We start from the raw sequence: 25,390 nt of genomic DNA, 5'->3' as shown, positions 1-25,390 counted from the left end.
AGAAGCACTTCTGTGATCTTTCCTTAAGAGGAGCCTGTAGAAAGAGCCATCCACAAATAATGTTTCTAGAATCTCACTGCATGCAAGATCTATATGTACTCTTCATTAGGTCACATGTTTCAGATAGGCTGTCTCACTTTTAACTTTAGGGATTGCTGGAGCTGTGGTTGTCCCAGCCTGTAGCTGAACTTGCACCTGATACACTGCTCTAATAAAGGCCCTTCTAGAAGAGGGGAGGAAAGGTCTCCAGTTTTGTTGGGTTTGTTGTTGTTTTTTTTTTCCCCAAAACAGAGATAATGATGAAGTCAAATTTTCAGAAAATAAAGTAACTGGAATCCAAGGGCTACAATGCATAACAATGTAAGTGACAGAGGCTTTTCATGCTATATAGAAAACTGCTTTCCTTATTAAAAAAAAAAAAAAAACAAAACCATGATCCATAAAATGTAAGTTACTGTGACACAACTAAACCTAGTAGGTATGGGATATTTTCACCAAAGTGCAGTTTTATAGAGAAGTGTTTCGGCTTCTTATGCTGGAAGACCTCTGATAAAAGCAAACCCATTAAATAATAGTGGTTAGGCTTTTTGTTAAGCTTTTTAGCAATTAATAAGACAGCAAAATGATTTAAAGAAAAATTAAGGACATACTACTTAATGAGACTTAGTCAGTGAGACTAAAGGACTGAAAATGACCATTACTGAGTTTTCAAGCAGTGTGTTAAATAGGCAAGAGCAATCTTATGAAGGACTATATAAAACATTCATTTGCAAATAAACTTGATAAGTGATGCTGTTGTTGTCAAAAGACAGGGTAGGTGTCATTGAAAGATTTCCATTTATTTTGGAAATTCAGTAGCAATCTTTTATAGGATCATACCTTTCCATTAGATACTGCAATGAAAAAATGACTTTTCTCCCAGGAAAAAAAAAAAGCAGTAATACTGTGCACATGGAATAACTGAGTAATAATAAAATAACTTAATAGCTTTCCAGAAATTATGTGAAGGAAGCAACCAAGATATTGACTGTTTTCCTAACTTTCACACCAAACAGACATAACTTCAAGTATTACAAAAAATCCTTCTGCATGAGATTTTTGAAAAGCTAGAGCACAGTAGTAGCTATTCAGCTTCCAGCAGCTCTGATTCTTTCGATATTTGTACTTTTTACCTGCATACGTGCAAGAAATCAGATTATTTCTAGTATTGGCTACAGTTGGCACTGTTGTGCCCCAGGTGCTCTGAGCTTTTACAAGTTGTTTCCTTTTAGAATATGGCTATTGCATGGATAAAGAGATACCTGGAACCAAGCATAAATACATAGATTATGATTCTTCATAAGCTCAAAGAACTTCCTTTTCAGTATAAGGCTTAAAATACATAAAGAACACACTTTTGTACAAGTTGTACTGAAGATCCCCTCCTTCTGTGAACAGGACAGTTGCATTCATGTGTCATTCACACTCTTAAATTACCATAGCAGTAAATCAAATCGAAAGAAGATGAACAGTTTAAATAAAATCTTTAATTGCTTATTTACAACAAAGGCAATGACTTGGCAAATTGAAAATTATGATTTGCACTTTCCCACTAACTTCAAATACAGCAAGTACGTAGTCAACTATAAAATATGCAGCCTAGTGAGTAAGGCGCAATATTTACATCACACTAGTACTGCAAAAAAAGCACTTAAAATGAATTAACTGTGACAGCCAGAAGTTAAACATTTATCCTGTAAATGCTAACCATCCTGAAAAAGAAACTTCAGATGTCACTTAAAAGGTCAGTGCTCTAGGGCTTTTGTCAGATTGCAAACATGCAATAGTACTAAAAGTCTGGTAATGGGATAAAAACAATTCCTCTCTGATTTTGTCAGTTTTTGCAAAATAAGTGTTCTGTTTCTTGGTCTGAAATCTAATGCTAGTAACTCCAGTATTAGACTAGCTACTTAGTTTTACCTTCACAAAGGTTTTTTCTGGGTGGGGTGGCAGGGAATCAACTATTACATTTGAATCAAGGCTATACTAGAAGCATAATACAATAATCACATACACACAAATTTATGAATACAAATTACTACAGACACATTGTCAAGATATCCTGCTTTAACAGCTTAAAAAAAACCTTAAGTGTTAAAGAATTTATTGCAGCCTAAAGTAAAGAAATCAGTTTTGTTTTCTACTTCCTTTGACATCCTTTATTCCCCTCCACGCCCCATGTATTTTACGGTAGTAACCATTATTCTTATTTTAGAAGGATAGGAAAAAAGTAATTAAGTGTACAGTATTAATCCAAAACCTACCATTCTGGCTGTCTCTTCTATGTGTAAAAGACTTGCAAATTAAGAGCTACAAGGACAACAGATACGCCAACCGTATGTTCTGAGCATGGAATTTTATAGCAAGGCCTGTAGGGAACACTTTTCTTTGCACAGATTCTTTACTGATGCTCTGTAAGAATTATCTTCATGAAGGGGTTTTATTTAGCTATGCAGGGAAGGGAAGAAGATGGCATCTATACAGAAGTTACCATTTCATCCACACTCTATTCAGCATTGGGCTATGGAAGTTACCATCATTAAGAGGACAATCAAAGCTAATACAAATGCTTTTTGCTACTGCCCTCCTTTAATTACATTCTTGAAATTAAGTTTTCCCATTGCTAGTAGTACTTACACTTCACCTTCAGAAGAAGCAGAGTATTTTTTTCAAATGTTTCTTTTGTATTAATAAAAGTCAGTGTAATTTTGACATGATGTGTAGGTGTTTAGCAGTTTAAGGAGTTGATTCTTAAATTTATGCAGAAACTTTCATAGTGTGCGTGTTTTATACTCATGGGGTACTCACAGATACTCACATCCATTATAGATCCAGAATTCAGATGTCAGTTACAGCCATATCCTCTTCCTGTCTGCACAGTAGATTTTCCAAGCTTTTCAGCTTTCATCACTAATAGTATATGTTAACAGAATGTGTGGCAAGCATATAACAGACTCCTTGACACATTCAAAGAAAAGTTGAGTCTAACTTTTATCCAAAGCTTTCTCTGATAAATTGTGCTCTAGTTCAGGTGACTCCTCAGCGTCTCGAGTAACAGAAGTGTTATAAATACCATCAACTGCAGGGACTGTTGTTGGTGTTGTGAGAGGTGTCACAGTGTGTCCAAACCCTTGATAATGACCCATGGGTGAAGATGGCATTGAAGAAGCATCAGAAATTGGGTCTTGAGTAGATGAAGACAGTAAACTCGTATGTTCATTTTGTTCGTGATCCTCAGCAAAAAACATTTTCCTTGGCTGGCCCAAAACTGTCCTTCCTAGAATTACACCAAATGAAAATATTTTTTAATACTTCCAGCACTATACCAAGGTCTTTGAACACATCAACTGTAAAATAGGCATGTTAAATTAGAAGATGACTCTGTTTTATAAGTTTTACATGGGCATTGTTAGCTTTAATAAATAAAAGAATGTCTTTCCGTAAAAGAGAACAAAACAAAAACCAAAAGGGACATCCCTCTCTTCTACCTAACACGCTTGAAACTTACCCTGAGATCCATCTATTTAAAAGAGAAAGTAAAAACTAGACTTCAAATCAGTCAAGAGTACTGGAAAGAGCAAAGTGCCAGATAAACCATGAAATCGTCTAGGGCTGCAGCTGCCACTAATTTGGTATGGAATGTTCTCAAGGTACTGTAGAGATGGATAATAGCGTAAGATGAAGCTAAAAATATATATGCTGTTAACAGACCATACAAATCTGTCTGTTACTTACCAACATTTCGAACCTGTTCTGATATATCTGCCCTTATATCAGAAATATCCCACATTGCAAGAAAAGAGTCGAAGCATGACCCTTCTTCAGCTTCTTGAACATAGGGTTTATAGGAAAAACTGTAGTGATGCGCAATAGCAGCCAGGAACATCTCAACACAAATGATAAAATCCTGCAATGAGAGAGATATTGACTTAATCATTCATAACTGGAGAAGAAGAGTTCCTGTATTTCTTCTACAATCAAAAGATTGCAGTTGCATTGGGATACTGGCATCAGCTACTTTTCCACCTGAGGTAGGATATTCTGGGCAGGCTTCAGAGAGCCATAGATATCGGAATCCATCCTTGCCTGATGGACTGACTTGCTGAAAGCAGGTATTCAACAAGCAGCAGCGCTACAATGAATTGTTGCAAGAAGAAATGCAAGGATATTCAACAGAAGTATTTAACTGGGGCACATTCCCTCAGCCCAACACATGGATATACAAGTGTTGAACATAAAACTCACTTGGGGTGACTGGCTGAAACTTAGCCCAACTTATAATAAATTCAGTACTGAATTTATTTCAGTACTTAAAGTTCAGTACTGAACTTACAATAAATCTAGCCTGTGTTAATAAAAGTGAGTATGACAAAATTTGCTTGGATCAGCTATGTCATCTTACATATAGCCATTCCTCCTAAGAAGTAATTGTCTGCTCCTACCTGTAGGCCCGTAGCCACAGCTTCCACACTTTGCCATTCCCAGGTGTGTTTCTCAGAAATAACACCAACTTTCACCAACAATGCAATAAGCACAGCTTGCCTATAAAGATATATTTTTTTAATTGTTATTGTAATAGTAGTGCAAAAAAGCCTCCAAGCAAATCTGGTAAACAAGGCCTGTTTCTATGAATACATATGTATGTACATAGGAATAATCTTACAAAAAACTTACTGTTTATATATTTAGATTTTAAGAGGAAGAAAACAAAACAAAACAGACTTAAAAAGAGATGTCATTCATCCATGGTCCTGAAGACAAACAGAGAACACAACCAAAGAAGAGTCTGTTGCTCCAGTTAGTTATTAGAACAAGTCACTTCTCTTTCAGGGTATTACTGAGCTCACAGAGTGATGTTCAGATAGTTAAATGCACTCTCATTAGCAGCTAATTGCAAGCAATGCTTAAAATAGTAACTTATAGTAACTTATTCTGAAAAGGTTAAAGTAATTTTTTTTACTTTTTTACTTTAAAAAGTAAAAAAAAAAAAAAAAAATTCAATTTTTGTTTTGAAATAACCGCAAGTGAAGATTTTAAAATAAATTACATTCTTGAGAATTACCTTTCAAAATAGCAAATCTAAAAAATAATCTAAAGTGAACAAGCCTGCTCTGCCGAACATACTAGTACCCTCTTCCCCTCACAGCACTTCACTAAGGTTATGGGTAGATTTTTTGAGGCCTCTAACCTCAGGAACAAATCCAGCTTTTATAGCTCTTTTATGATCCATCCTGAGTGCAAGAAGCAGTAAGTAAATAATTCACTTACCAGAAAGAAACAAAAACCACCATTTTCACACAAAGAAACTTGCCAACAGGTTGGATAGGATTCAGTTCTTCACGTAGTACTTTATAAAACAGCACCAGACAATACATAGCAAACTAACAAGAAAAAGAAAACAAAGAAAAGCTTTATTTTGTGAGGGAGTTGTTTTACAGCATCTCTTCAGTTAAAAAAATGTATCACAGTACAATACAAACTTAAAAAAGCTATCTATTCTAGAAAAAAGGCTCTGGATGTATGGAATCTTTGCCGTACTGTTTTAAAACAGACTTTTTTTTTTTCTTGAAAATTTATTTCTGAAATGCATGCTATTGGCAGACAGAGACTGAGGTCATCTTATCTACACACTAAAGCAAAACATAGGAAGGTCTGATAAAAACTTTTCAATGCCAAGCACATCTCTAGGGAAAACGGCATAAAAAGCACATATTCTTTCAGGCTTCTGTGAAGAACCCCTGAAATGTTGCCTGTTTATGAGAGGCGAGGCAATGAATGCAATCTTCGCCGCAAAGCCGAACAAGTTTCCTACCAATGACAACTGCAAGCAACCAAACTAAAGTATAGCCAAACCTAAGGAATTGATCTCCCCTTTTCACCCACATTCTCCTAGCCTCTTGCTACCAAGCTTCTTTAAGCAATCATGTCAACCAGGACATGCAGAAGTATCTGCTGCTGCTGGGACTGTTGTCACAGAAGAAAGCAGTTACGGCTCCTTCTGTAACAGTCACCCATCAAACACGGTGGTGGCAGTAGGAGGAAGACACCCTTTTTGGATGGGATGTTGTGCTGTTCTGACCCTTGCTGCTGTTGCCAAGAGAAGCAAGAAGCTTGGAGGCAAGAAGATAGCAAGGAGCCAGAGCTGCTGCTCTCTCTTCTTGCAATAGCTCATGTGTAATGTGCTCTGAGTGAAGCAGAAAATTATTCCTCTGCATTCCCAGCAAGCCACTGAATACAATCCCTGACCTCCAAAATGAAATTTTCAAGTCTAGGGGCTGACATCTTACCCTTACCCTGACATCATCTGGCAGCTGAACCAACACCACAAGGTCTTAGGCAGGCCAGAATCTCAGCACTGCATGCACCATTTCCATTCTTTCCTGTCAATGTTGTTACCACCAGCTTTGTAACACAGTATTTTTAACACAGCCACTGCTGATCCTTTGTATGTGTGCTGGGAGGAAGCTATGGGGCGAGTGGCCATCTCTTCTGCAGAGGGGCAAGTCTGCAGCTCTAATGTGCCTGGGCCATACCACTTCACCCATCAAATAGTTTAGGGTAGAGAGGTGGGACACTTTATTGCTTTATGGAGCTTCGCAGTAAAAATAATAAAAGTTTTGTATTATCTGTTTTCCTAGTATTTCACATACATAATATTTAACAGATAGTAACTTTGACTTACAGAGGAAAATATTCTACCCATAATAAGAATTTCCAGACATTAACACAATTACTGGTAATAGTTCACATAAAAAGATTCACGTAATACTAATACAATGACTTAAAAGAGCAGAAAGATGTACTCTTCATACTCACTAGCTGTGACATGTTGTTAAGTATAACCAAGTAAGTCCAAGCATTGTTGAAGCTGAAGTTTCCTTCATCATACACTCCCACTAGTTCACAAATTCTGAAAGAATTTTTAGAATTAATCACTATGTAGTAAATGATTATGTTCTTGAAGCACTAAATCTTCATCCAAAATCTCTTTTGGTACTCAAATATGGGCACTGGGGGTCTGCATAAGAATCAGTTTCCAACAGCATATAGCATAGGAAGTTTGTATTGTATTTTCACAGTATCACAGTATGCTAGGGATTGGAAGGGACCTCAAAAGATCATCTAGTCCAATCCCCCTGTCGGAGCAGGAACACCTAGACGAGGTTGCACAGGAAGGCGTCCAGGCGAGTTTTGAATGTCTCCAGAGAAGGAGACTCCACAACCTCCCTGGGCAGCCTGTTCCAGTGCTCTGTCACCCTCACATAGAAGAAATAGCATTTGAATGCAGGGTTAACATATCCCATTGTTGAATTAATTCAACAACTAAACATCAATTATTTTTTTAGCTGTTTTGCTTTTAACTGTTAGAAAACATTCAGCTAATATAAATATTTACATGGATATTCTTTGTGAGTAGCAACTTCCACAGTCCCACAGAATTAACAGTAATGACCATCAATACAAAGTTCATGAAATTAAGCTTTCAGTATCAACACACATAACTATTCCTTTACAACAGCTTACATGATATGTATGAAGGCACACAGTCAGGCTTGTCACATGCAAAGTTTTATAAAATTTAAAAGTTACATAAAGCCTGACTTGAAAATATGCAATTGTTGAAGCCAATGAGAAAAAGGAGGAGAGGAAAAAGAGACTCTAAAAATTAAGAGATCATAAAAATGTCTTTCCCACATAAACAGTACTTGACATTCTCTCCCACTGCTTTCAGCAGCAGACATTAAGTATTTATTATTTTAATTCTGCAAATAGTCATCTGCTATAGAGAAGCCATAAAGAACTCATAGGTTGATTCAAATTGCCAGGACCCATTTAGCATGTAACACAACCAGTCTGCTTTCAAACGGCCTTGATTCAATACAAACAGCATGAAAATTCTTTCCAGTATAATTCAAAATTGCATCCTGAAGATCAATATTAATTATTTATTGGCATACTTACAAAGCAATAATGGTAGTAAATGGCCTGACAACAGTGTACTGCAAAACACCCAGTTTACATCTAAATAATAAAACTCTGCAAGAGAAACACAAAATTCATTGTACAAGAACTTAAGGACAATTCACTCATGGAAGTTTCCTGTTCTCACTAGTTTCACTAAACTGAATTTTTAGTTCATAGTAATTTCAACATCTGCTTCCAGGATTTCAGATGCTACAATGTACAGTGTGTGTATATGCAATGCACAAAAGACTTTTATAGACAGATAACAGGAAATACTCAATGATGCACTTATTTTAGCCATGGAAAGATTCCAGCTGGGCTAAACAAAGAGAATGCAATTTTCACTGTGTTTGAAGATGTTTAAGAATGACTTACATTCATAGTTTGTTAAACAGCTTTATTAAAATCTCTTAAGAGAGATGCTTATCAGATTAGGCATGCAGAAACAAACAGTTCACGGGCACATGGCCTTTTGTCCTTCACCTGTGGAAGTAAACGCAACAGACTATATGGTCTACCAGCAATTCTACTTGAGGTTTGTGGCAAATATTATACAACAGCAAAGGAAGCAATTTCAAGGATACCTTTTTCCAATATTTTTCAAAAATAAGGAAGTTTCCTTCAGCACCAGCTGAGTCAATGTATGTTATTAACTAAGAGCGATTTACAGGATGTTTTACAGCTATATGAAAACATGTTCACAGCTGCTTTCAGTAGAGGTTCATAGTTGATAAACAAAACGTGCAACCCATGAACCGACTCTATCAATCCACAAGAGTTATACTACTAAGTATGAAAACAAAATGTTTGTATCTGATTACACAGCTCACAATTTTAAGATGTCATCATATACTCACTCTCCCATAGCCCACGATGGACAACAACATAGAGGCGGCAGATGTCTCTGCTGATCTTTCGCTTCTATTATTAATACGAGGTTTGGATACCGGTTGGTTAGATAATTTGAAAGAAAAACCATAAAGTTATAGATGACATAAGCTTCATAGCATTCTCGACATGTATCCACATATATTGCAATGTTGGGGTATTTCAAAGCTATCCACTGTAAGAAGAGAGGTACACAAAAGGTTACATGCAAGAAAGACAAAAGTGATTCCAATGACAACACTGGCTGGCTAGTTCAGCAAGAAACACTTCATTAGACAGCAGGCACTAATTAAACGGGGCTTGAAGCATTTGGCTAATAACAGTGTGATGCTACAGCTAGAAAATAACATTCCGTAAAAATACCAGCTGAACTTCAGATTGCATCTCTGCTGCTTCAAATGGAAGCACGCTTAAAGTACTGTGCCAAGAGACGCTCTGTATCTTTGACCACACAATTCAGTCTTTCATTTAAAAATAACTAGGGAGATGGTTCCTTACACATAACCTACTCCTGTTAGGAGGAGACAAGATAGAACTGTTTCCTGAAATTCACATATTCATTGTTAATATGGGTTTGAGAACTAAGATTTTAGTCTGTCAGTATAAAGTCGATTTCTTTTGGTATCTAGTGTGTAAATGTTTGTTCTGGAATGTTTGCAAAATATAGAAGAAAGCAGCAGATTAGCTTTAAAGTGGTAGTCATCCCTCTAAACCAGAGTTTCAGACAGAAAAGTGTTGGTTTTGCAAAACTGTGATTATGGATCAGTTGTCAGAGCTTTCAATTTTTAATATCACGCTGCTGTTGCACTGTTTAATGCATCCTGTCCTACTGCTTTTTTTTTGGTTTTGTGGGTTGTTTTTTCTTTGGGGGTGGGAAGGGGTTAAATAGAGGCAGGTCTTTTGAGTTTACTTTGCTTCCCTAGGTTGTAGTAGAGCAATGCTTTGCCTACTCTGATCTTCTTATTAGAAGTACAGGAAGACACTTCACATCCTCATCAGAGTTAAGAAATACTAGAGATGACAGAAGCTGCAACACTTTTGTGGTAGATGTAATACCACATCTAGTAAACTGACAATACAGTATTTGAATCTGAGAAGGGAACTTTAAGTTCAGCTCAGACTAAGCATTCTAAGAGGACACCACAAATGCAGCAAAGGCAGCCTGGGGAAAATTTTCGGTAGGTCAGAATGCCTGGCTAGAGCTCATTTAATTAGCAGGTAATTTTCTTCCAAAGGAAAATTCTGTACTTGAAATTGAAATATCAACCTGAGGTCGTTGATATTCCCCATAGGAAACAGACAATGTCTTTTTCTTCCCCACTCTCCTTCACTCTCAGATACTTTAAATCCCAGTCTTTAAAAAAAAAAAAAAAAACAACCCCCCCAAAAAAAAACCCAAAGGAGAACATACATAAGGCTGACACTTCATAAACACTCAAGAGACGGGAGAAAAAAAACAAAGGAAAAGTTCCTGGAAAGTTGTCTTTTATGAGGGAAACAAATATTTGTAATGTCAAGTGGTGATGACAACATGTAAACACACATCCTGTACAGTCCACATATTTCGTATGTTTGTTGCTTAGCTCTGGCTGAAATAATCTCTACAGGTGACTTATTTACATAAGCCATATCTGGCACGGCCAAGAGAATCTATTACATAAAAGTATTCAGAAGTGGATTTTTTGTAGGATCTTATCCTTTGCCCCTGAAGCAAAAAGGAAGAAATTTAGTACTAAGCAAACTTGGGAAAGAACTTTAGTACTAAGCCTAAAGAAAGGTAAGGCACTGAATTTTGAGACAGTACATGGATCTGGCTAGTTTCCAGTTCAGCTGTTACTGAAGATGGAAGGACCAAAACCAGGCTCTTGTCATACCCCTTTCCACATCTGTCATAAAGGATACTCAAGGACAGGGTTAAGAAGGGTTAGCAAAAGGGATCCTACAAGCTCCACAAGAAGAATGTAATGTTGTCAGAACTATGCTTCTGATACCCTCCATAAACAGGAATGCCCAGAAGTTTCTAAGACAACGACTCTCCATGCAGCATAGTTTCTAACAGTGACATGGTTTTCCCTCACTCCCACAGCAAACAGAATTTTATTGAGCTGTTAACAGTAAGAGAACACTTACACTGTCTAAACTGTAAATCGGCACCATCCATAGAATCCTGTTACAATAACAAAAGAACATTTAATATTACTCGAAGTATTTTTAGTCTGAATTAAATTCAACATTTGTAGCACAGATAAAATGTGAAATGTTACCTTATTATTGGTTTCTGCAGCTCAGGTTGAGTATAATGGACTAAGTGCTGTAGTATTCCCCAGAGTGATATCGGTATAGTCATTAGTAGAAATATCCCAGCAATAAACCATGCCTTGGTATGAATTCCAACCTTGCAAAGAAAAAGTAGAATGCAAGATCAAAGTTTCAGTATTAATACTTTAAAGTTTTACTAATATAGCAAGAAAAATAATTTATCTTTCTTTTTCTTTACTGCGAATATGTTTTAAGATGGATATTAGGTACATATCCCAATATTAAGTTTATTTTTTCTAACTCTTCCTTCCGAATACACAAAATCCCGAAGTCTCCCTTGCAATCTATTGATGTGGCTTAGAGTAAAACCGAAAAATTTGAAAGATGAGAAATCCTGCAGAACCAAACAAAACCATCACAAATAAACATAAAATGTTCTACAAAAACACCATAATGCTCACTATTTAATTTACAGAAAGCCACAACCAATTCCTTGCTTTAGGTCTGGAACTTGTCTCAGTTCAGCACTTCATTATTAAGTTTCTGAAAGCTTGTGGATTTAAAGTATTTTTAGCTTTAAAATCAAGTTCCAACTAGTAATCAATTTCAACTAATTTCATTTAACAATCCAAAATAGATATGCATTTATATATATCAGTCTGCTAAAACACAGGGCTACAATTTTAAACCAAAGCTCCCTGAAAAATAACTATATTAATAATCCTAAGTACCAGAACCTGAGAAACATAGTAGACTCTTCTCAAACAGTTTTTTTTGTTGTTGAAAATTTCTTCCCTGATCCATACTGTACATCAACATCCGGTCTTCTGTTGCTTTCCAGATCTAAGATCCCTTCTGAGTAGTTTCTCTGCTATTGAGTTTCTCTCTACTGGTAGTAGAGACACACAACACATACTGAGTAGTTACTCTACCAGTATCAGATTTAATGATTTTGAAATTTCAGTTAACACTTTGAAATAAACATCCATTATATTGAACATATCAGAACAGGGTTTCCAAACAGGAAATTAAAATACACTCAAGACAGATTTTACTGTCATTAAGTGCTTAAGATTATACCATGAAAAAGCTTAGCTCCACTGGAACAAGCCTGTATTAAATTGGACAATGTAAGTTAACATTTTACTTTTTGTTAGAAAAGTAATGCTACCACACATGCGTAATTCACGTGCTACTGTTACAACATACTATGGTATGTCATACCACCACAGACATACCACCAGTGTGAAAGAGAAGCTTCTCTACTTACTATCTCAATTCTTCCTGATCAGACAGAATTACCTGAAATAGTGGTAATACCAACATTCATAGCCTAAGAATTGTCAGAACATAAGTTCCAGGCATGGCAGGGGCAGAACTCCTATAGAGACCAACTCCAATTTCTTCAGCATCATATCACCTGGTGCTGAAAGAAATCTAGAGAGGGACTTCTTACAAGGGCATGTAGTGATAGGATGAGGGGTCATGGCTTCAAACTGTAAGAGCATAGGTTTAGATTAGATATTAGGAAGAAATTTTTCACTGTGAGGCACTGGCACAGGTTTCCCAGAGAAGCTGTGGAAGCTCCATCCCTGGAGGTGTTCAAGGCCAGGCTGGATGGGGCTTAGAGCAACCTGGTCTAGTGGGAGGTGTCCCTGCCTATGGCAGGGGGGTTGGAACTCAATGATCTTCAAGGACCCTTCCAACCTAAACTATTCTATTTTTCTATGAACTGTTTAAACACCAACTATTACTGAACCGGAAGGAGAAAGAAACCCTGCCCCGTTGCATTTTGCTTCGTTTGCGCTTTAACAGCGCTATAAACACACGCAGCCGCACCGCCGAACTCCTCCGGCCTCTCCTTTCCCCGCCAGGCCTCTACCCGGGGCTGAAGGCCGCTGCCGACCACCTCAGAGGAGCGGAGCCCCCCACCCCGCGCTCCGTCCCTCACCTCCAGCTTCTGCAGCTCCCACACACAGAGCGGCACCACCACCAGCAGCCCCACGATATACAGCAGCACCACCAGCGGCCGGATCCACCGCCGCCAGTTCCCGCAGGTGCACGGCATGGCGGCAGCGGCAACACCGCCCCGCCGGCCACAACGGCACCCACCACTCCTCACACCCAGCCCCGGGCCCGGGCCCGCGGCGCCTCAGCGGGCCGGCGCCGGGCCCGGCAGCTCCCGTAGGGCGCGCATCACCGGTGGGGCTGCCCGTACACCCCGCCGGCTCGCATCAACCGCCGGCTCGGCTGCGCGCCCCACCGCTCTCCTCAGCCCGGCTGCGGCCGCTGCCACTGCCGCTCCCGCTCCCGCTCCCGCTCCCGGCTCGGCGCGGCGCGGCACCTCCCCGCGTACACACCCCCGCGGCACTTCCGCCTGGCAACGCTTCCGGCTGCCCCGCCCCAGCCCTCAGCGACCGCGCCGATTGGCTTCTCGCCCTGCCTATCGCGGCTGCCCCGCCCAGCGCGGGCAGCTGACAGCCCGCCCGGCACCTGGCACAATGGCCGGTAACGGCGTGGCTGTGCCCTCCCCGGAAGGGTGGTGTGGCGGTCTCTTCCGCCTGTCCCCCCTTCCTCGGCAATGGTCTCTCCCGCAAGGAGGAGGGGTTGGCTGGTGAGCTCGGGCTCGCGCCTCCTGCGCGCGCCGGCCGGGCGCCGGGGACCGTTATTTCGGCTGTGGTAACGGCTCCCCGCGCGGCCAGCCGTTAGCCGCGCGGCCGGTAGGCTTCAGCTCAGTCGCTCTTCCCGAGCCGTGCCTTGCTGAGGGCGGAGGGAGAAGCCTCCCCCTCCCACTCCCCTCTGTCCCGGTAATTAAGTAAAAAAAGTAATTAAGGAGCCGTTCAGGGAGGAAGCAGGTGGCCTTTCCTGAGGTGGCACAGCGTGCCTGCCGCCGACGCGGGTAGTGGGTGCGTGACACGGCGGAGGAGCGTGGACACAGCGGGTTGCTCCAGGCCTGTGGACGCCAAGGAGAGCTGGAGCTAATGGGATTAATGTTAGGAAGCCAGCGGGCAGAGAGAAATGGCAGGAACTTAAGAGAGACAATTGCTATAACTTAGCAGCTGGACAAAGCCGCTGTGAACAGGGTCCTGTCTGAAACACCTCTATGGATACTCATCTGAGAGCAGGACAAGAGTGAGCAATCTGGTGTAGAGAGGTACTTAATAATTCCAAGAATGGATGACAGGTTGTGACGTGAAGACTGCAGTGGATATATGAATAATGCAAAATATTTATTAAATTTTCTAGTATCTGCTGGACATTTTTTTTTTTGTTTATTTGCTTTAGAATTGCCTTTTAAAAACTGCCAAAATGCCAGTTAACTCCATAGTAGTCACTGACAAAACACAGGACCTCAGGTGCTGAACACTCTGCTAAATATCCAGGGAACTGCAGCTGTACGTTCTTGGAAGGAGGCAAATGCAGATTTTAGTTTGAGGTGTGACTGAGAAGTGTATGCTGGAAGAACCCACGTGGAGTAAGAGGTACTAAGGAACAGTGACTGGGGTCTCTTTTTTTCTCTCTCTAGCTGAATTTCTGACACTTTAAAATTATTATTCCTTTTTTTTTCCCTCTGCATTGCAATTGTTTGCCCAGGCTTTACACTATTAAGTTACCAATGGTGCACACCTTTATTCAAATAATGAAGCTACATGGCTTTTTTTTTTTTTTTTTAATAGTTGCTGTCTCTATATTATGGAAATGACTGGAAACATATTTTCATTGGATGTATGCACAGTTAAAGGAAGTCTCCTGTTCAGTAAATTGCAAAACCCCCAAACTTGTCAGACTGCTTATCCCAGAGTTGACATAATAAGCAGTGTGAGGCCATGTTCGTGTTTGTGAGATCTCTTACCCTTCACATGATGCATTGATGTGGCATCACAGGGCTACGTGCATGGATGAGGCAGCAGCTCATCTCAGAAGGAAGTGTTCAGTTGTTTGGCTATTATGAACTGCCAAAGCAACTCTTCCTGTCTCCTCCAAGGAAATCCACAAGGTTTCCATTTTTTTGGATGCTCTTCCCCTATCCCACTGGGCAGGTGTGGTTTTGGTTGCCAGTTAGGTTTAAACGATGACACCACCTTAAGTAGAAAATCTGATACCCTTATTGCCACTTCTACCATTTTCTACCAGTCGGTGAATTAACTATAAATTTAATTTTAAAGTTTAAGGATCAAAATTAAAGGGGACTGAAGGGTCATCCCTATGTTACAGATAGAATGAAAATTCAGCGGAGGTAAGTGATTTGGCAGACTTGTGAACAGAATCTCGTTCATTCATACTGGCACTAAAGAACGGTTCTTTCTATACTGTTTTGAGCTGAAATACTACGTTTCTGTATTGTATTACCAAATTGGTATTAAGGTTCCTATTTTGTTCACCTTTATTCTTTGTACGTAACCCATTCTTGGCAAGATGGTAGAAGTAGGTTAACAAGCTCAGTCAATAATAAAAAGAAGTCTGTAAATATTTTTCTCAAACATGTAACAGACACAAACCCAAATGTTTCCAATATTTCCAGAAAAGCAGACAACAGAAATGCATGAGTCCTAGAAATAACTATGATGTTAACTTATCCATGATTAATATATCCAAAATGACAGAAAACATTTTACATCATTATTGAATAAACACAATATTTTTTTTCAAGTTTGGGATTTTTTTTTAATTCCCCCTGTACTTTGTTCATTGAAGGCTAAGCAGTGGTTTGTCTTTTGTTTTTTGTTTTTTTTAACTTCCCTAAGAATATCAAGATGAGGGTTGGCTTCTTAGTGATGTTTTTGATACTAGTTCTTACATCATTTGTAGAACTCAGGGTTTCTTCAGCACTTACTGGCCTAAAAAAAATCATTGGGGAGAACTTAAACACTTTACAGACTTAAAATCAGTGTTTTGAGCTTATCTGTCTGCTGGTGTTTTGTGTGCTTGCCTCGGGTTCCCAAGTAGGCATCTTGGCCAGAACAAGTCTGGTCTCTTTATAGTTAGATTTCTTACAAAGCAAAGCTTAACACAGTTGTCTCATAGGGTTGCTGACCTGACCTCCCCTCTAGTGAACTTGAATCTTTTGGCCAGTTTCAGCCAAATCCGAGTCAAGGGTCAAAGTCCCAAATGCTAAAATATGTTCCTTTAAGTTTTGTGAAGGCTGGTAAAGGTGAAACAGCGAAACTAATGCTTATGTCTACCCTCCTGAAGGAAGAGAACCTCACTTTATTCATGCTGCTTACCACAAGCATACTCACTGGCCAGTCACTGTAGATTGGTTTTATTTAATATTTCATTAGAATAAAGTTGGACTGGAAATAGTAATAAATCTTTTCAACCCTGTTGTCTTTGGTTTCCTGTGATGCCGCAGGGGATTGATATACTAGTCTGAATCTATGCAAGAAAGGTTATTAAATTGGATACCCTTCTCCAGTGGCAGTTCTTATGTAAAGCCATATTGTAAATATGTAAGTAAATGTAAATCCTGAAAAAAAGGTTAAAGGAATGCATTTCTGCAAGTAGATTGTTTTGAATACTTTCAGAAAGTTTTTCTACAAAACAAATCAAAAGTAGAGTGCTTTTATACCATAAATCCAAGGTTTTAGGGTATTTTAACGGTCTAGAGGCAAAGCAGGTTTTTCACCAATTCAAGTCAAAATATGTGAGCAAGTAATGCTCAAACAACTTTGGAAAATGCCAGCACTATACTAGGATATGTAAATAAAAATATCTTTCATAGTAGAGGTGAAACAATCATTCTGTTCTACTGAGCATTGGTAAGGGCTTAACTGGAAAATTGTGCTTGATGATTAAAAAAAAAAAAAAAGGAAAGAAGCAACCAGCATGATCAGAAGTTAAAAATGCAGACACTTTCAGGAAAGACTAAAATAACTGTGTTTAGAGAAGACTTAAAGGAAACATGATAAATATGTAAATATTTGCTACAAAGATAAGAATTATATTCTGTTATTTTTTATGTAGATAGTGCAAGTGTGCTGAAATTGCGGCAAGAGGAATTGTGTGTACTTAAGCACTGAAATAGATTAGTTTCAGTGATCTCCACCATTGAAGGTGGGGAATCTTACTGGGAATCTTCCACTTCACATCCCAGAAATGATTCTGGGTTTTGATCAGAAGAGCTGTTCTGATCTGTGAGGTTCTTTTATTTTGTTAGGAAATCCCCGTTTTCACTGCTCTTGTCTTTTAAGAGAACTGAGGGTGTGTTCTGTCTTTGTTGTGCCAAGCTTCCATTGTGAAGAACCAATTCCTTTTCTAAAATAACTTCATAGACCAAAATGATTTTGTAACAGAAATGAATATGCGTTAATAACAATATGGCCCTCAAAATGTAGTGTTCTTGTGAGCTGATTATTATAAACATTCTTGTTCCTTGGTCATGTTTCAGTAACACAGCAAACAACTGTATGAAATCTCATCCTCACACATAGATTCGTGTTCATGAATGTATCATTTTTCAAAGTATTGTGCAGTGAAAAAGTCATAATTGACGCACAAGAGAAAGGATCACTTTCCCAAGTGTTGTATGGGTTGTCAGTGAACTAGCACCACTGTGCGGGACTAATTCTATCTCCACAACACACACAGGCTTCCTTGTTTTCAGCAAGAGGCTACACGTGAAATACTGCTGAAAACCAAACTGACAGAGTTCATCTTCACTAACTATTAAGGCTTCTAATATTAGAAAAAAGAGTAACAAAGCTAGTCCCCAGAACTTGGAGATAACAGCTGTACTAGCATCATTCTCCACTACTGGAAAGACTGATGTGAGTCATTGTTGATGTCAATCATTATGTACATTCTGCTCTCATGAATTTCAAATTTATTTAAAAGAGAATTATGTCAAAACATAATAAACTGGGATTATTCCTTATTATATGGAACCCTATAAATAATTTACTAAATTAAAGTGGCAAAGAAAATAGACTATTTTATAATTGCAGTTGGAAAAATATGTGGTATATATTATTCATGAATTATATTTTTATTTATATGGAATTACTTTCATAGGTTTCCTCATTTTTCCTTCTTACTTTGTATTATGCACGTGCAGATTCATAGTGATAACTGGGCTGGCCATCTTGCCTGATCAGAATTTCACTGTGGGGTGGACAGTAAGGATTAAACTCAAATCCTCATACAGTGAAAATCACAGATTTCCCCTCTTGTATTATGGTGGTAATACTGTCAGTTTTTTGAGGTGCACATCCAATAGTATACAGCTGATTAGTTCACACTTCACTCTGGTGCTACTCACACCGGCAACCTTTCTAGTGCATTTTTATTTCATTTTATTAAAACTTAATGAGAGTTTAAAACTCAATTTAATTTCTATTTTTCTTTCCATCATCAATTTTCTGTCACAGGGCTGTCATCAGTTCTAAGAAATTGATCTGTGTTATGGAAATGCTGCCATCACATTCTGATTACTTCCTTGTTTCTTTTGTGGGTGATCATTGGAGGGAATGGTTGTAGTTTGGATCCAGAAGCATCTGTAACTAGCAGTTTGGGGGGTAGCTTAAGATGCGGCTTCTTTGTTTTCATGGTTACTCAGATATTTGCATGTTAGCTAACTGGGGACTTGTTAGCTACATGTTACCACTAAGCTGTTTGGCATTTTAAAACATGAGCTCCTATTGCAGTGAATGGAGTTAATGGACATCTGTCTTTGCTTGGCAAAGCACTGATAGAGTTTTATTTATTTATTTTATGTATGATGCCTCAAAATATATTAAGCAATGTAACAATAGGAACTACATAAAAGGAAGTAGTGAACATGAAATAACCAAATGTAAATAACCCTCATACACATCTCCCCAGAAGGGCACATCTATCATTCCTGTGAAAGAATGGAAAGAATGCTTGCCAGATGTTTGGAAATTCAGCAAGATTATTATGAAGTCTTCTTGCCACTTGGTTATCAAAGGAAGGCGCTCTCTGTAGAGTTCTGTAATACAAAAACATTTCCAAAATTTTATCAATGTGACTTGCAGTAAAGAACAAACAACATTTAGATTCGGTTTTAACTGAGCCAGTATACCTCTTTGCTAAAAGTCCGTGCTCCAGATGAAGGACAAATTAAAACTCACAGATTTTCGGGATGTTTTCTGTAACAAAGAGGACTGATTGGTATGATTTGTTGAGGAAGCACTTATTTAATATGAGAGTGACTGAGCACTGAAATAGCTTGTGGAGTCTCCATCCTTGGAGATACTAAGGACCTAACTGGACATGGTCCTGGGCAACCAGCTCTCAGTAGCCCTGCTTGAGCAGAGGGCTTGGACAAGATGACCTCCATATGTCTCTTCCAACCTCAGCCATTCTGATTATGGCATTCATAGGAATAAAATATATGCCGGTATTATATGGTAGCATAATATGGTGGGAAAGATGCTGCTCGGCACCTTCTCTATGACAAAATTTTTCAACTCTGACAAAGATCATACAAACAAATCACTCCCATACCCCATCACCCGTGAAGAAAGAAAACCATTGCATGGACCATGACCAGAGGTCCCTTCCAACCACAACTTTTTTCATTAAACATAAATATATATATATAAATTTATAGTAAATAGCATTACCTGCAAATCACCTTTTCTCCTTTACCTGTTGTGTGCCTTTCTGTTGAGATGTTAGCAGATTTTTATTGAGAAGTCCCTTAGTTACTGTTGAGGGTTTGTTTACAACAAGGATTCCCAAATTCTGGTATGTAAGTTATTCCAGGAGATGATCTGGCCTGGTAGAGAAGCAGAACTGCTTAGGTTGTACCTGCTGTTACAGCCACTGTCAATGCTCATTCAGAAAATGTTTGTGAACTGTGATCAGAAAAACGTTCTGTCGTCTCTTACCTTGCAGCTACAGCTTTAAAACCCAGTATACATACCCATCTGGGATTGTTATCAGAGTTTCGACTGCCGGAACCTAGCTCTTCTTTCACTCCCCTTCGTAGGACAGAATATGTGGGACCTGCATACGTTCCTCAGCGTTACAGGGAAGGATGGACTCGCCTGTAGGTGGGGCAAGTTTTCGTCTCAGCCAGATTGAGACCTTAGCATTGTCAGTAGCGTATTGAACATGAGTCAGGCACCAGGAGACCATGAGGAGGGTCTAAAAACTGGGGATCCTGTTCTGGTTTTTGAGCCTTTGGAAAACTCATTAGTAGCAGAAAATGTGTTTCTCCCATATAATATGATTTTAAACACTTTAACCATGAACAAAATACAAAAAATGTATCAGGCAATAAAAGTACCCTAGAATAATTGACTGATTCATGAAGGAGAAAGAAATAAGTGAATGAAAATAAGAGGGAAGAACAACACGAAAGGGTCAAATTCATGATCACCACCTTCCCTCCTTCACAGTATGAGGTTCTGCTGCAAAAGTGTGCTTCTTTCTGATTAATACTGCCACAGCAAGAAGCAGATGTTCAGCAGGCAAATGGTAGAACAGAATAGAATTGAATTGAATTGAAGTTGGAAGGGACATACAACAATCATCTAGCCTGACCAATTCAGGGCTGACCAAAAGTTAAAGCATGTTATTAAAGGCATTGTCCAAATGCCTCTTAAACACTGACAGAGTTGTGGCATCGACCAGCTCTCTAAGAAGCCTTTTCCAGTGTTTGACCACGCTCTCTGCAAAGAAATGTTTCCTAATGTCCAGTCTAAACCTCCCTTGGCGCAGCTTTGAACTATTCCTACGCATCCGATCACTGGACCCCAGGGAGACAAGATCAGTACCTCCCTCTCGGCTTCAACTCCTCAGGAAGCTGTAGAAAGCAATGAGGTTTCCCCTCAGCCTCCTTTATTTCAAACTAGCCAAGCCCGAAGTCTTTAGCTGCTCCTCACAGGACATTCCTTCCAGTCCTTTCAGCAGCAGTTCAGCTTGTACAGCCTGTCAGGGATACAGGTTTGGTCCTTTAAGAGACAAACATGTTACCTGATACTTCCTACTGAGGAGATATACATTATAAATATGATAATAATATAAGAGAGTGAGAAATATGCTGAAAGGTTTTGCAGCTATGCAAAATTGTGAGCTTACCTGGGGAAAAATATCTTCAAGATTTTTGTTACAAGCATCCCATATTTCATAGCCCTCCACATAAAAAGTAAGTTAAAAATCTCTAAACGGGGCTGTGAAAAAATGTTGTTTTAACACAGTTAAGCAGCATTTTATTTCCATTTTATCTTGATTGCTGCCTGCTTCAAGAGACAGCTATCTGATCGTGCTGCATATTTGACTGACAAAAAAATACATTAAAATGCTGTAATAGATGGATTTTTGATAACTAAATTTATAGTTTTATTGACTAGCTAAGTACTTAGTAATGTGTATAGCCCTTTACTCATATTTCCCAGGTAAAGCTGCCCAGATGAAACTGAAGTAAAAACAGAGATGTTGTTTTTTCGAATTGAAAAATGAAAACAAAAAGACAAACTGCTCTACTGTTCATTGTATGTTCTGCCTAAAAATAGCTAAAATTATACATATTCATAAGCATGTTTTTGCTTAAAAGATAGATAGAACCAATTTTAAAATCCTCTAAGTTCCTGAATTATCTCAGTTTTATTGATTGAAACATCCTTCCAAAATCCCAACTTCATTCTTAGTTGTTCCATAAAGGAAAAGAAGATATGTGCATGCACTGAAGGATACCGGAAGAGTATTTATGCAGCTGTGACTGAGGTATTGTGTAAACCAAATACCATAGAATAGTCTGAGGAACCACTAGGATGTGCTGTTGGCCTAAAATTGAAGCCCTAGTATTTAAGAGACTGAAGTTTCAAAATTCTCAAGTGTAACGTAAACATAAAACCCTAGTATTCTCATTTCAAGATTTCAGAAAAGAAGTACAAAATACAGGTTTTTGTAAGGGAAGGAATGGGGTATTTGAATGAAAGGAAAATTTTCCTATCATGCAAATGTCCTTAGCAGGCATACTTGAGAGTTTACTAAAGGAGTATCACAGCAATGACCATATTCAATTTATTGAATATCTAAAATTAGAACTTTTATTGCAGGAAATTATGTGTATTGTTGCAAGGTGTGGTCTCTGTGGTAGGACCTCATGTGCATATTGTATGTGCAATACATGTAACAACTTTACATAAAAAAAATAATTGTGTTCTATAACAAACTACTTGTGCTCTTGGCCTTCAGTTGCTTGTAAATGTAAACATATATCAAATAGTGTTCAACTAAGATTTGTGGATTTAAACAGATATACTGAGTTATTGGTTGTAAAACCATGTTTATCAAGATGTAGAGTTCTTAAAATTGTTACGATGGAAATATTTGAAGCATGGTTGTTGAAGTTTGCAGTTTATCATTTCAGTAAACTGACATGTCTTATCAGTTTTTGTACTTCAGCCTAGAAATTGTTTCATATGTTAGGATTTTCCAGCAGTTACCTTACCACTTTATAGCAGCTAATGTACTCTTAAGTTGTGTATGTAGAAAGTAGATTGATGAACCATGCAAGAGAACTTATGGAAGGATCTATTTTAACTGTTCAAGCCAAGAATATGATGTGAAGGGGTTGGTAGCTGGCAATCCTTTCAAGCCAGCAACAATTCTTGCAGGCATCCAGAATTACATAATTACTTCAGCAAGGAAGGGAGAAAGCATTCTGCTTTGGGGTTTTTGTTTTTTACTTCTAGATTTTACATCTTAAAAAACATAGCAGGAGCATAAAATGTTAAAGATTCCTAAAATACTTCAATGTTTGTGTAGTATAGACAATGCTATTAATGGAAGTGATTAAGTGATCTAATAAGCCTTTTCTTTAATTTGAGTGATTGTCTAACTGATGCATCAAGCTTGCATAATATTAAATGTAGTATTTCCAATCATTCCTTCTAACACCAGTCAAAAACTGAGGCTTACTAAAGTTTTGATCCTGCTTTTTCAGTTATTTACCAGAATTGAAAGGTAGCACTGCAAATTTTTTTTTATTCTTTGAAAAAAAAACCCCACAACATAAACCACTTTAAAAGAAAAAGTCCTTGGTCAATTAAAACATGTCAGCATAACAACTCCTGCTTCTGAAGGGTAAGTTTTTCTCTCCTTTCTTCTGAGAGGCATGAACTAAGTTCTAGTCTAAGAGCCAGGAATTCCTCCATTCTAATTATGATACTGACTCAATTGTAGCCTATGGCAATTTATCACAATTTTTTATATATGTAAAATGGAAATATTTGTCCAGGGGCAATATGAAGATTAATTACTTAATATTTATAAATCGTTCTGAAAATCAGCATTATGCAGATATTATGATTATTTCTCAGCAATTGATTCTAATCTGGGTTGAGGCCCAGAAAAGGACATAAACACCTGATGCTCAAGTAGGTGGAATTTAGATGCCCAGGGTCAAAATTGCAGTCCTAAAAGTGTTTACACATCTGCCACGTAACTGTGGAGGTACCTAAGTTTGATTGGAAGCTCAGGCATTTTTTATTATGAGGTGCATAAAGTACTCCAGCAGTGCTTATTTGTGCTGTCAAAGGTACTTAAAGCCTTAGTAGGACTGAGCAGCCTATTAATTAACTCAGGCTAAAGCACAGTAGGTGTCCAGAAAGTAAGCATTCCTCTGCATGTCTCCCTGGAGAGTTCAATCCAGTAGGTGAGCTCTGAAAATGCATAGTAGGCTAGGACCCTGCAGCAACAGCTGGCCCCACAGTGGAAAAATCTGTTTCTCTTCAGACTGTAGCTCAGTGCTTAGAACAGACAGAAATGTGGATGAGATCCAGGTTCAATTCCCTTGTCTGTCTGAAAGGACTGAACCCCTCCTTTGGACCATGCTTTAGTCAGCAGGCAGCAGGCTTTTTAGAATGTAGGAAAGATTCTCCCATCTTCAATTTCACTTTCCAAAGAAGATATTAACTATTCACCATCAGCATTTAAGTCTCGCAGTTATGGCACATTGGTGAGAAAGAGGAACTGTTGTCAAATTTTACAGAAAATAGAGAAATAAGCAGTCCTGGATAGGTGCAAAAATAGTTGTAGGAGTTCGGACCAGAACCTAGGGTAGAGTGCTCTTCAGTGAGCGCCTGCTTAGATTAGTCTGCTCCCTATACAACATGATGACTTTTGTGGGTGTACCAAATGCAAAAACTTTCCTTCCTGCACTGTGTAAAGACTAAACTCTGGTTTCAATTATGCAAGCCAGGAAGATGAAAATCAGATGGTGTGATAACTTAGGAGTGCAGTGCTTTGTCTTTTTCTAGTTCTGTCCTAGGTTCAGCAATAGGGCTCTGCCAGATAAAATAGAAATAACAGAATCTCTCTCCTCTTCTCTCTTGCTGTCTTTATTTCTCTCTATGCTTGTGGTCAGTTCTTAAAATGACCAGATAAGAAACATAGTCTGAGCCTGATCTTTTTCTTTAGAAGTCAAAGGGAAAAATCCTTGTGATGTTAATGAAATCAGAATTGGGCTCCAAGTATTAATGGAAGGAGACTTTTTTTGAGAGGTTTGCTGTGTAGTACCTAAAACTCATGCATTTCTGCTGTGATTTGTCCAAGCTGCTATTTCTGCCAAGTCAGTACCTGTCTCAATACTTTAAAACAAATTAATTAAAAGGAATTTTATAGTGATTTAAATTCAGATGCTCTGAGATCTGGTCTGTTAAGTGGCTGAAAAGACTCCTAAAAAGGAGAAAAAAAAATAAATAGTCTTTTCTTTCCAGAATACGTGCATGATTTTGCTTTTATCCTTGCATGGATGTGTTTACCAAGAATATTTGTAACAGCTTGTGCATATGACTAGGCAGTCATCCTGGAACAAAATTGGAAAGACAAAGTTTTCACTTTCTGAGGAATGATGGTATAAAGAAACATGAAGAGATGTGAAGATGAAAATAGACTTTGATCCCTGCCAAGATGTAAACAGCAATGTGACTGGAAGATAATCTTCACACTAGATGCATTTCTACGTATCTACAAATAGATAGCTATTAGTGGAAAAAAAAGGGAATTTTTCAATAACCATGAAAAAACATAAAACCAAAACCTTCCCTTCTAAAGCAGCACTGTTGTTTAAACATGATAATATTAGAGGTCTTTTTGGTGCCTGTAACAAATTGCTTGCTTTTGTGCTGCAGCTTAGAAAAAGATCCATGAAACAGACTGAAACCCCCTGAACCAGGCCTCTGGAAAAAAAATAAAAGCTTTTCCATATTTTAAAGTGGCTTTTTAGGCCTCCTGAGTCTTTCTGGCACATCATTCTCAGACCCTT

At 38.4% G+C, this 25,390-nt stretch overlaps 1 protein-coding gene across 1 annotated transcript; it reads right to left on the bottom strand.

The window, feature by feature from the left end:
* Positions 1–1,506: 1,506 nt before the first annotated feature.
* Positions 1,507–13,248, bottom strand: TMEM184C (transmembrane protein 184C). The gene is given in 12 exon segments (XM_082481978.1): positions 1,507–3,316; positions 3,775–3,946; positions 4,482–4,581; positions 5,308–5,420; positions 6,060–6,163; positions 6,166–6,223; positions 6,856–6,949; positions 8,002–8,076; positions 8,862–9,067; positions 11,023–11,059; positions 11,157–11,287; positions 13,103–13,248. Coding segments are annotated over 12 exon segments (1,500 nt in total). The 5' UTR covers positions 13,220–13,248; the 3' UTR covers positions 1,507–3,023.
* Between the last annotated feature and the right edge of the window lie 12,142 nt (positions 13,249–25,390).

The sequence above is a fragment of the Vanellus vanellus genome (genome assembly GCF_965231255.1).
Source record: "Vanellus vanellus genome assembly, chromosome: 4".
NCBI lineage: Eukaryota > Metazoa > Chordata > Aves > Charadriiformes > Charadriidae > Vanellus > Vanellus vanellus.
Note: the sequence above shows the minus strand (reverse complement) of the source record. Positions and strands in the feature narration are given on the sequence as shown.